The sequence below is a fragment of the Hyla sarda genome, chromosome 6, assembly GCF_029499605.1.
Source record: "Hyla sarda isolate aHylSar1 chromosome 6, aHylSar1.hap1, whole genome shotgun sequence".
NCBI classification, from domain to species: domain Eukaryota; kingdom Metazoa; phylum Chordata; class Amphibia; order Anura; family Hylidae; genus Hyla; species Hyla sarda.
The window spans coordinates 115,388,292-115,400,816 of NC_079194.1; the positions used below are offsets into that span (position 1 = coordinate 115,388,292).

The following is a 12,525-nucleotide window of genomic DNA, read 5'->3' on the forward strand; positions in this document are numbered from 1 at the left end:
CAGACAGGCTTCATTTTAAGTCATTGGGGTCCATCGGTCACAGTTAGTGACGGTCGTTTGATAGGTCCAGCAGTGCTGTCATGGCCTCCATTATAACAGAAGTTGTGAACAGAACCAAATTCTTCAGTGATACTGTTTAATAGAAATGTATTTGTGACTTATAATTTTGCACTGATGAAACTTATTATTTCCTTTTGTTTGCTCCACAGGGAGACGCACAGAAGAAATTCCCAATTTTTAGGACTATGCAGAGAACAGAATGGTGTCAGCCAAGGAGACAGATATGTACGAAGCCATCTTGGAAACTAATGATGGATCCAGCTCAGATGCCGGCTGGTACTTCCCTTACCCACTGGGCTTCCAGGTTTCCCTTACCAGCTTCCTTATGCTGGAAATTGTGTTGGGTTTTAGCAGCAACTTGACAGTACTTGTCCTCTACTGTATGCAGTCAAACCTGGTGGACTCTGTCAGTAACATGGTGACTATGAACCTTCATGTTCTAGATATCATCATCTGTGTAATCTGTGTCCCGCTGACCATAGTCATCATCCTGATCCCGCTGGAGCAGAACATTGCTCTGGTTTGTTGCTTCCACGAGGCATGTGTCACTTTTAGTAGCATCGCTACAGCCATAAATGTCTTGGTTATCAGTTTGGACAGGTATGACATCTCAGTGAGACCAGCTAACCGGGTCCTAACCCCAAGCCGCATGGTTTTGCTCCTGTCCTGCGTCTGGTTTGTGTCTCTTATGGTTTTCTTCATTCCTTTCTTTGAAGTGGAATTTTTTGGTGACCCAGATCACATGGCAACATGGCAGAACCGAACTTTGCTCTGTGTCAGTGTCAACGAGTACCACACAGAATTGGGCATGTATTATCATTTGGTTATTCAGATTCCTATCTTCTTTGCTGCAGTGGCTGTTATGCTTGTCACCTACACCAAAATTCTACAGGCCCTGAACATTAAGATTGGAAACCATTTTAAGAGAAGCCAGCGTCGGAAAACAAAGAAGAGAAAAAAAAGGAAATCATCAGACCAAAGCACCATGGGGGAGACCAAAAGACTGGCCCCTCCAACGGGGATACAGAACCCTCCTTTGAGGGTCCAAGCTTCTGTTTCTGTCATTATTGCCTTGAGACGGGCAGTAAAACGTCATCGGGACCGCCGAGAACGCCAAAAGCGTGTCTTCAGGATGTCTCTAATTATCATCACAACCTTTTTACTATGTTGGGCTCCAATTTCTATTGTGAACCTTCTTATCCTTTGTCTGGGGCCCAGTGACCTTCTGGTGAAGTTACGTATCTGTTTCATCACTATGGCTTATGGCACAACCATCTTTCACCCTCTATTATATGCTTTCACTCGGCAAAAGTTCCGCAACGTATTGAAGAATAAGATGAAAAAGAGGGTTGTTTCGGTGTTGCAAGTCGATCCAGCTCCTGGTGGGACTGTCATACATAATTCTTGGATTGAGCCCAAGAAATCCAGAAAAGCGAAATTAGAGTGCAGTGATGGGACTGATCGATGTTTGACAGATGCTGTGAAGGAGTGATAATATGTTTTATCTCAGAGTTGGTTGCATTTTATGGCTGTGGGAAAGCAGCACATAGGTTTCATTGATTTAAAGAATATACATTCAAAGGGCATTTTGGGAACTTAGTAAGATATTGCCCTTAAATATATCCAAGAAAAGCACTGCCATCTTACCTCTGTGGCCTGGCTTGCCACAAGTCCATTCAGCCCATCCGGTTGAGGATGGATTTATCCAGGTGATGCTGTTCCTTCTGTAAAAGGCCAGGAGCAGTATGTTTCACATCATTCTACCAATGCTCACCATTATGGGACTACTTACAATTTTTTATGAGGATAGTGAGTATTGTCGCATGCATTGACCTTCCATAAACCATACTGGATATCTATCAGCAGCTCTAAAATATATGAATAAAGGACACGCAAAAAACATCAAAAAAAGAAATATCTAAAAGGGGTCAAAAACACTGTATTTTTATACAAATAATATAAATGGTTTTAACTCATTATTAACAGCCATGAACTGAAAATTTTTAATTGTATGATTATTTTCTTTTTTTTTTTTTGTTGAAATTTCAAAAAAATCCGTAGGGTGTGTTGTAAAAATATTCAGTCTTCAAAAATGACTTTTGGGACAGTTTAGTCAACGTGCGTTAGTTTGCACAAGTTTTAACTCTACAAATAATATTAAATGTATTCTTCCACTTTTCTTTAAAAAAAAGAAGCAACAAAAATTTGCAAAATGTAAAAAAAAAAAAAAAAAGTGTGTAACCTTCCATTTTTATTAAGGCTTCAAAAAAAATAAAAATAAAAATAGAACAGGTGGCAAAAAAGGGAGCTGCCTATAGTTGCAAGTCCTTAAATTGTGAATGAATTGCTGTTCCTGTTTGTTGCATCATGTGGTTTGTCCAGCTCGTCATTAAAGCACAATTGGATTTATGTCTTGGCAATAGGATACCATAATCAGCGTAAAAAACACTGTAAAGAACCTCAAGCTACTGTTCCTAAAGGCTTGAGGTTCTCATGTCTTAAAAACTGAAAGTGGACATCTCACTGTGCACAACGGGAGCAACCATTTTATGAGCTGGACCAATAGTCCAGTGGCGCAGTCACTCTTTAGTAAGCAGTGTTGCATGAATAGTAGTTAAGCTTATTGAATATTAGCCATAGAGTGCCACGGTAATGTCAAGGTTTTCGGATCACAAAATGGCTGCTTCTGCTGTGTCTAAGTAAGGCTTACCTAGTAACCAGGTGCAGAGAGTCCATAGCTTTAGATTAGTGAACTATGTTAGGCTGACATAAGGTCAACCCTGATTGCTATTGATCACATGGAAGGGATTGGGTTATTGGGGACCTTTTTATTGGTATTTCCATCATTTATGAATCCATATTGTAAAGTGTTTGTCATTTATGCAGCTGTCATGGGTAGCACATTTTATAGAGCATTTCCGTACTATTCCATATAAATCATTTCTTAGCTACAACTGAGTAATAAAGAAATATAATAATAATAAAGCTTTTAATTTATTTTATCCATTGTGTTTTGTGTCAGGAATAAGATAAAACATATAAACTGCAAGAATCATGGGATATCAGACATCATGAGTATGTCTGGTCTTTTTACAGTATACAGCACATGAGAATAGATGGTGAGAAGCTTTTAAATGGAATCTGTGAGGTCCCTTAAAGGGGTACTACGCCCCTAGACATCTTATCCCCTATCCAAAGGATAGGTGATAAGATGTCAGATCGCAGGGGTCCCGCTGCTGGGAACCCCCGCAATCTCTCCTGCAGTACCCCTGCGATCAGACATCTTATCCCCTATCATTTGGATGGGGGATAAGATGTCTAGGGGCGGAGTACCCCTTTAAGGCCTAAAAAACCTCTGCAGTACCAATCACACTTGCATGACACACTGTGTGCCAAGCAGTTCATGCAAAGCCTAGCACTCTGAGTGTCAATTAAGTGGGAGTTGCTGGGAGGAGGGTAGAGGGACAGCCCCCCATGCCTAGTTACCCTGCAGAAGAGAGAGATAATTAAAGTTGTGTTTTTAGATACAGTATCAGCAGAGGAAGTGTATGGGCACAGCCCCCAAACTGTCTAAAATCTACAAGGTACAGCTAATAGGTTCCCTAATAGGTACCCTTTAAATGGGTGTATCCAAAAGGACAAGGACAAAGCTGTTTCCTAACATATCAAATTATTGGGGTAAAAGCCATAGGAAATATAGTCAAGTGATACATTTGTTGATGGACAGGAGGTATCGTGTCATACACCCTTGTCATACACTCTTGTATCTCAGTTTCTCAAATTAGCACATATGTAATTAATAGGGTTATCAAGCAAGAGGGGGATTTTCAAAACTTTGGCCACTTAAAAGTTTATTAAAGCAAAAACAAAAAAAAACATTTACTTACCTCCTACACTCCAGCAGTGCCTCTGGTGACCAGCTCCGGGCCCCGACTGAGCTCCTCTTCAGCTCCAGAAATTGTGATGCCTGGGTCCCGAGTAATGTCAAGGCCTGGAGTGTCACACTGCCCTTCGAAACATCACCACGGCCAGTGATTGGCTGAGGGGCTATCCAATGTACTAGATGTGACACTGTTTTTTTCTTTAATGGTCCTTTCCACTTAGAAGCATTAAGTGACTTTACACCAAATTACTTATTGCCCATAGCAATTTATCACAGTGCAGCTTAAATTTTTCTGAAGCAGATTAGGCAATACAAATTCTGAAGTTCTGGTTGTTATGAGCAACGGTGCCAATTTTTCTTTTTTATAGAGTATTGATGTATGATGCCCATTGTGTAAAAACTTAAGAAAAGCTTTCATTTTATAAAATATACTTTCTAATCATGGAATTAATCTAACAAAGATCAATCATGTATGCAATGGTGGAATCACTTAAAAGAAATAGGGTCTATTATTGGTGAATAATTTACATTCTGCTTAATCAATAACAACTTGTCTGCAAATTATGATCCAGTCTTTGAAGAACAGAAACCCCCATCTTTTCCATCCATAACAACAAATTGTACTCTATTCTGTATTAAACATCATACTCTGGGCTCATGCATCCAAGGGGCGGTCCCACTCACACAGTGTCAATCATTCATTAGGACTGCCCACTGGATTTATAAGCCCATGGTAAGCAGAAATTTAAATCAATATATGACAAGTAGAGATGAGAGAACTTTTCAAAAATTCGATTCGGCCGATTCGCCCAATTTTCCAGAAAAATTTGTTTCAATCCGAATTTATTCGCGGCGAAACTATATTAAAAATGGCTATTTCTGGCCTACAGAGAGCCTCAATAGGGGTATAGAACACTTTGCTGTGTTCTAACACGCATATGTTGTGTGCTGGGGTAGTGAAATAATATTGTTATTCAGAATAACATGCAGATAACCGGCATCGCTTTTAGAATCACTGCCGCAGAGCGGCACAATGAGAGAGCCTGGAGGTGGCATCAGTATGAGGAGACCATATAGTGGCTGAATGACACAGCGTGAAGGTTTTGGCAGCATGAGGAGACCATATAGTGGCTTAATGACAAAGCGTGGAGGTGGTGGCATCATGAGGAGACCATATAGTGGCTGAATGACATAGCGAGCAGGTTGCGGCAGCATGAGGAGACCATATAGTGGCTGAATGATACAGCGTGCAGCTGGTGGCAGCATGAGGAGACCATATAGTGGCTGAATGACACAGCATGGAGGTGGCAGCAGCATGAGGAGACCATATAGTGGCTGAATGACACAGCTTGAATGAGGCTGAAACATAAGGAGACCATATAGTGGCTGAATTACACAGCGTGGAGGTGTTGGCAGCATGAGCAGACCATATAGTGGCTGAATAACACAGCGTGGAGGTGTTGGCAGCATGAGGAGACCATATAGTGGCTGAATGACACAGCATGTAGGTGGCAGCAGCATGAGGAGACCACATAGTGGCTGAATTACACAGCCTGAATGAGGCTGAAACATAAGGAGACCATATAGTGGCTGAATTACACAGCGTGGAGGTGTTGGCAGCATGAGCAGACCATATAGTGGCTTAATGACAAAGCGTGGAGGTGGTGGCATCATGAGGAGACCATATAGTGGCTGAATGACACAGCATGCAGGTGGCAGCAGCATGAGTAGACCACATAGTGGCTGAATTACACAGCTTGAATGAGGCTGAAACATAAGGAGACCATATAGTGGCTGAATTACACAGCGTGGAGGTGTTGGCAGCATGAGCAGACCATATAGTGGCTGAATAACACAGCGTGGAGGTGTTGGCAGCATGAGGAGACCATATAGTGGCTGAATGACACAGCATGTAGGTGGCAGCAGCATGAGGAGACCACATAGTGGCTGAATTACACAGCCTGAATGAGGCTGAAACATAAGGAGACCACATAGTGGCTGAATGACACAGCGTGGAGGTGTTGGCAGCATGAGGAGACCATATAGTGGCTGAATGACACAGCTTGAATGAGGCTGAAACATAAGGAGACCATATAGAGGCTGAATAACACAGCATGGAGGTGGTGGCAGCATGAGGAGACCATATAGATGCTGAATGACACAGCGTGGAGGTGTTGGCCGCATGAAGAGACCATATAGTGGCTGAATGACACAGCTTGAATGAGGCTGAAACATAAGGAGACCATATAGTGGCTTAATGACAAAGCGTGGAGGTGGTGGCATCATGAGGAGACCATATAGTGGCTGAATGACACAGCATGCAGGTGGCAGCAGCATGAGGAGACCACATAGTGGCTGAATTACACAGCCTGAATGAGGCTGAAACATAAGGAGACCATATAGTGGCTGAATTACACAGCGTGGAGGTGTTGGCAGCATGAGCAGACCATATAGTGGCTGAATAACACAGCGTGGAGGTGTTGGCAGCATGAGGAGACCATATAGTGGCTGAATGACACAGTGTGGAGGTGTTAGCAGCATGAGGAGACCACATAGTGGCTGAATGACACAGCGTGGAGGTGTTGGCAACATGAGGAGACCATATAGTGGCTGAATGACACAGCTTGAATGAGGCTGAAACATAAGGAGACCATATAGTGGCTGAATAACACAGCGTGGAGGTGGTGGCAGCATGAGGAGACCATATAGTGGCTGAATGACGCAGCGTGGAGGTGTTGGCAGCATGAAGAGACCATATAGTGGCTGAATGGCACAGCTTGAATGAGGCTGAAACATAAGGAGACCATATAGTGGCTTAATGACAAAGCGTGGAGGTGGTGGCATCATGAGGAGACCATATAGTGGCTGAATGACACAGCGTGTAGGTGGCAGCAGCATGAGGAGACCACATAGTGGCTGAATTACACAGCTTGAATGAGGCTGAAACATAAGGAGACCATATAGTGGCTGAATTACACAGCGTGGAGGTGTTGGCAGCATGAGGAGACCATATAGTGGCTGAATGAAACAGTGTGGAGGTGGTGGCAGCATGAGGAGACCATATAGTGGCTGAATGACGCAGCGTGGAGGTGTTGGCAGCATGAAGAGACCATATAGTGGCTGAATGGCACAGCTTGAATGAGGCTGAAACATAAGGAGACCATATAGTGGCTGAATTACACAGCGTGGAGGTGTTGGCAGCATGAGCAGACCATATAGTGGCTGAATAACACAGCGTGGAGGTGTTGGCAGCATGAGGAGACCATATAGTGGCTGAATGACACAGCATGTAGGTGGCAGCAGCATGAGGAGACCACATAGTGGCTGAATTACACAGCCTGAATGAGGCTGAAACATAAGGAGACCACATAGTGGCTGAATGACACAGCGTGGAGGTGTTGGCAGCATGAGGAGACCATATAGTGGCTGAATGACACAGCTTGAATGAGGCTGAAACATAAGGAGACCATATAGAGGCTGAATAACACAGCATGGAGGTGGTGGCAGCATGAGGAGACCATATAGATGCTGAATGACACAGCGTGGAGGTGTTGGCCGCATGAAGAGACCATATAGTGGCTGAATGACACAGCTTGAATGAGGCTGAAACATAAGGAGACCATATAGTGGCTTAATGACAAAGCGTGGAGGTGGTGGCATCATGAGGAGACCATATAGTGGCTGAATGACACAGCATGCAGGTGGCAGCAGCATGAGGAGACCACATAGTGGCTGAATTACACAGCCTGAATGAGGCTGAAACATAAGGAGACCATATAGTGGCTGAATTACACAGCGTGGAGGTGTTGGCAGCATGAGGAGACCATATAGTGGCTGAATGAAACAGTGTGGAGGTGGTGGCAGCATGAGGAGACCATATAGTGGCTGAATGACGCAGCGTGGAGGTGTTGGCAGCATGAAGAGACCATATAGTGGCTGAATGGCACAGCTTGAATGAGGCTGAAACATAAGGAGACCATATAGTGGCTGAATTACACAGCGTGGAGGTGTTGGCAGCATGAGCAGACCATATAGTGGCTGAATGACACAGGGTGGAGGTGTTGGCAGCATGAGGAGACCATATAGTGGCTGAATGACACAGCGTGGAGGTGTTGGCAGCATGAGGAGACCACATAGTGGCTGAATGACACAGCGTGGAGGTGGTGGCAGCATGAGGAGACCATATAGTGGCTGAATGACACAGCTTGAATGAGGCTGAAACATAAGGAGACCATATAGTGGCTGAATAACACAGCGTGGAGGTGGTGGCAGCATGATGAGACCATATAGTGGCTGAATGACACAGCGTGGAGGTGGTGGCAGCATGAGGAGACCATATAGTGGCTGAATGACACAGCGTGGAGGTGTTGGCAGCATGAGGAGACCATATAGTGGCTGAATGACACAGCGTGGAGGTGTTGGCAGCATGAAGAGACCATATAGTGGCTGAATGGCACAGCTTGAAAGAGGCTGAAACATAAGGAGACAATATAGTGGCTTAATGACAAAGCGTGGAGGTGGTGGCATCATGAGGAGATCATATAGTGGCTGAATGACACAGCGTGCAGGTGGCGGCAGCATGAGGAGACCATATAGTGGCTGAATTACACAGCTTGAATGAGGCTGAAACATAAGGAGACCATATAGTGGCTGAATGACACAGGGTGGAGGTGTTGGCAGCATGAGGAGACCATATAGTGGCTGAATGACACAGCGTGGAGGTGGTGGCAGCATGAGGAGACCATATAGTGGCTGAATTACACAGCTTGAATGAGGCTGAAACATAAGGAGACCATATAGCGGCTGAAAGACAAAGCGTGGAGGTGGTGGCATCATGAGGAGACCATATAGTGTCTAAATGACACAGCGTGGAGGTGTTGGCAGCATGAGGACACCATATAGTGGCTGAGCCAGGAGTTGGCAGCAGCATGAGTAGACACTAGGCCTTCACAATCACTAAGATTAAAAGATGAATTCCAAAATTTAAACCGAAGATTTTGGATAGCTAGTGCTACCTACCATAACAAAATTTTTATTCCCAGACGCAGGCCCAGCAGCGGTATCAGTAAACCATATTTTGCCTGATTGACACAGCCTGGAGTTGGCTGAAGAAAGCGGAGACCCCAGGGCTTCACAATCCCCCCCCCCCCCCCCCCAAAAAAAAACACAAGAATTTTTGAAATTTTAAATTAAGATTTTGGATAGCTAGTGCTACCTAACATAACAAAATTTTTATTTCCAGACCCAGGCCCAGCAGCGGTATCAGGAAACCATATATTGCCTGAATGACACAGCCTGGAGTTAGCTGAAGCAGGAGGAGACCCCAGGGCTTCACAATCCCCCCAAAAAACACAAGAATTTGTGAAATTTAAAATGAAGAATTTGGATAGCTAGTGCTACCTACCATAACAAAATTTGTATTCCCAGACCCAGGCACAGCAGTGGTATCAGTAAATCATATATCGCCTGAATGACACAGCCTGGAGTTGGCTGAAGCATGAGGAGACCCCAGGGCTTCACAATCCCCAAGAAAAAAAAACACAAGAATTTTTTAAATTTAAAATGAAGAATTTGATAGCTAGTGCTACCATAACAAAATGTTCAGTCCCAGACCCAGGCCAAGCAGCAGTATCAGTAAACCATATATTGCCTGAATGACACAGCCTGGAGTTGGCTGAAGCATGAAGAGACTATTGAAATATATGATTTTTTTTTTATTTAAATTTAAGATTTTGAAATTTAATCATTTTGAAATTTAACTTTTAACTCCCAAGTTTTAGTCTCCCGGACTCTGGCGTGTGGGTACAAAGGGCCAAATCTAACAAGCCCCCACAGGGCTCATGTGGCCATGAGATGTAGGCACAATGTCTCCATTGCCCTGACCAGCCATTGTTTCCCACACTTTTCGCCAAGGCAAACCATGTGAAGAACAGCGTGACAGCGCCATGCCCTGTACACATGGTATGCTGAAGTGCAACTGAGACTTTTCCGGGCAGTGGAGGCTGAGAACATGGTGGAGGATGAGGAGGTGGAGTTGAACACTGTCACAGGACCAATGGGCTGACAGAGTGGAGCAGGAAGCAGCATGAGTACACAAGAGGGGTTCACAACCCCTAAAAGTAAAAGGTGAATGTTGAAATCTCTATTGAAGATGCATGTTAGGTAGTGCTACCATCCAAGAATTTAAGGCCCAAGCCCAGAAGCATCAGTAAGCCAAGTAGTTCCTGAAAGACACAGTCAGGAAAAGGCATCAGCAGAACACAAGAGGATTTCATAACCCCTAAGATTGAAAGATCAATGTTGAAATCTCAATTAAGCATGTATGTAAACTAGTGCAAAACATCCATAAATTTAAGGCCAAAGCCCTGAAGCATCAGTAAGCCAAGTAGTTCCTAAAAGACACATAGTGGCTGAATTACACAGCTTGAATGAGGCTGAAACATAAGGAGACCATATAGTGGCTGAATTACACAGCGTGGAGGTGTTGGCAGCATGAGGAGACCATATAGTGGCTGAATGAAACAGTGTGGAGGTGGTGGCAGCATGAGGAGACCATATAGTGGCTGAATGACGCAGCGTGGAGGTGTTGGCAGCATGAAGAGACCATATAGTGGCTGAATGGCACAGCTTGAATGAGGCTGAAACATAAGGAGACCATATAGTGGCTGAATTACACAGCGTGGAGGTGTTGGCAGCATGAGCAGACCATATAGTGGCTGAATAACACAGCGTGGAGGTGTTGGCAGCATGAGGAGACCATATAGTGGCTGAATGACACAGCATGTAGGTGGCAGCAGCATGAGGAGACCACATAGTGGCTGAATTACACAGCCTGAATGAGGCTGAAACATAAGGAGACCACATAGTGGCTGAATGACACAGCGTGGAGGTGTTGGCAGCATGAGGAGACCATATAGTGGCTGAATGACACAGCTTGAATGAGGCTGAAACATAAGGAGACCATATAGAGGCTGAATAACACAGCATGGAGGTGGTGGCAGCATGAGGAGACCATATAGATGCTGAATGACACAGCGTGGAGGTGTTGGCCGCATGAAGAGACCATATAGTGGCTGAATGACACAGCTTGAATGAGGCTGAAACATAAGGAGACCATATAGTGGCTTAATGACAAAGCGTGGAGGTGGTGGCATCATGAGGAGACCATATAGTGGCTGAATGACACAGCATGCAGGTGGCAGCAGCATGAGGAGACCACATAGTGGCTGAATTACACAGCCTGAATGAGGCTGAAACATAAGGAGACCATATAGTGGCTGAATTACACAGCGTGGAGGTGTTGGCAGCATGAGGAGACCATATAGTGGCTGAATGAAACAGTGTGGAGGTGGTGGCAGCATGAGGAGACCATATAGTGGCTGAATGACGCAGCGTGGAGGTGTTGGCAGCATGAAGAGACCATATAGTGGCTGAATGGCACAGCTTGAATGAGGCTGAAACATAAGGAGACCATATAGTGGCTGAATTACACAGCGTGGAGGTGTTGGCAGCATGAGCAGACCATATAGTGGCTGAATGACACAGGGTGGAGGTGTTGGCAGCATGAGGAGACCATATAGTGGCTGAATGACACAGCGTGGAGGTGTTGGCAGCATGAGGAGACCACATAGTGGCTGAATGACACAGCGTGGAGGTGGTGGCAGCATGAGGAGACCATATAGTGGCTGAATGACACAGCTTGAATGAGGCTGAAACATAAGGAGACCATATAGTGGCTGAATAACACAGCGTGGAGGTGGTGGCAGCATGATGAGACCATATAGTGGCTGAATGACACAGCGTGGAGGTGGTGGCAGCATGAGGAGACCATATAGTGGCTGAATGACACAGCGTGGAGGTGTTGGCAGCATGAGGAGACCATATAGTGGCTGAATGACACAGCGTGGAGGTGTTGGCAGCATGAAGAGACCATATAGTGGCTGAATGGCACAGCTTGAAAGAGGCTGAAACATAAGGAGACAATATAGTGGCTTAATGACAAAGCGTGGAGGTGGTGGCATCATGAGGAGATCATATAGTGGCTGAATGACACAGCGTGCAGGTGGCGGCAGCATGAGGAGACCATATAGTGGCTGAATTACACAGCTTGAATGAGGCTGAAACATAAGGAGACCATATAGTGGCTGAATGACACAGGGTGGAGGTGTTGGCAGCATGAGGAGACCATATAGTGGCTGAATGACACAGCGTGGAGGTGGTGGCAGCATGAGGAGACCATATAGTGGCTGAATTACACAGCTTGAATGAGGCTGAAACATAAGGAGACCATATAGCGGCTGAAAGACAAAGCGTGGAGGTGGTGGCATCATGAGGAGACCATATAGTGTCTAAATGACACAGCGTGGAGGTGTTGGCAGCATGAGGACACCATATAGTGGCTGAGCCAGGAGTTGGCAGCAGCATGAGTAGACACTAGGCCTTCACAATCACTAAGATTAAAAGATGAATTCCAAAATTTAAACCGAAGATTTTGGATAGCTAGTGCTACCTACCATAACAACATTTTTATTCCCAGACGCAGGCCCAGCAGCGGTATCAGTAAACCATATTTTGCCTGATTG

At 44.9% G+C, this 12,525-nt stretch overlaps 1 protein-coding gene across 6 annotated transcripts in view; it reads left to right on the forward strand.

The window, feature by feature from the left end:
- The window catches only part of LOC130275997 (G-protein coupled receptor 22-like), a 430,686-nt gene that overhangs the window by 347,617 nt on the left and 70,544 nt on the right, over nucleotides 1-12,525 (forward strand). For 5 of the 6 annotated variants that reach the window (XM_056524776.1, XM_056524775.1, XM_056524774.1 and 2 more), the window contains one exon: nucleotides 210-5,352. The exons of the other annotated variant lie outside the window; for it this stretch is intronic. In XM_056524776.1, coding sequence (XP_056380751.1) covers nucleotides 260-1,552 — 1,293 coding nt within the window. In that variant the 5' untranslated portion in view covers nucleotides 210-259 and the 3' untranslated portion in view covers nucleotides 1,553-5,352. Of the gene's footprint in view, nucleotides 1-209; nucleotides 5,353-12,525 lie in introns of those variants that run through there. 6 annotated transcript variants of the gene reach the window in all.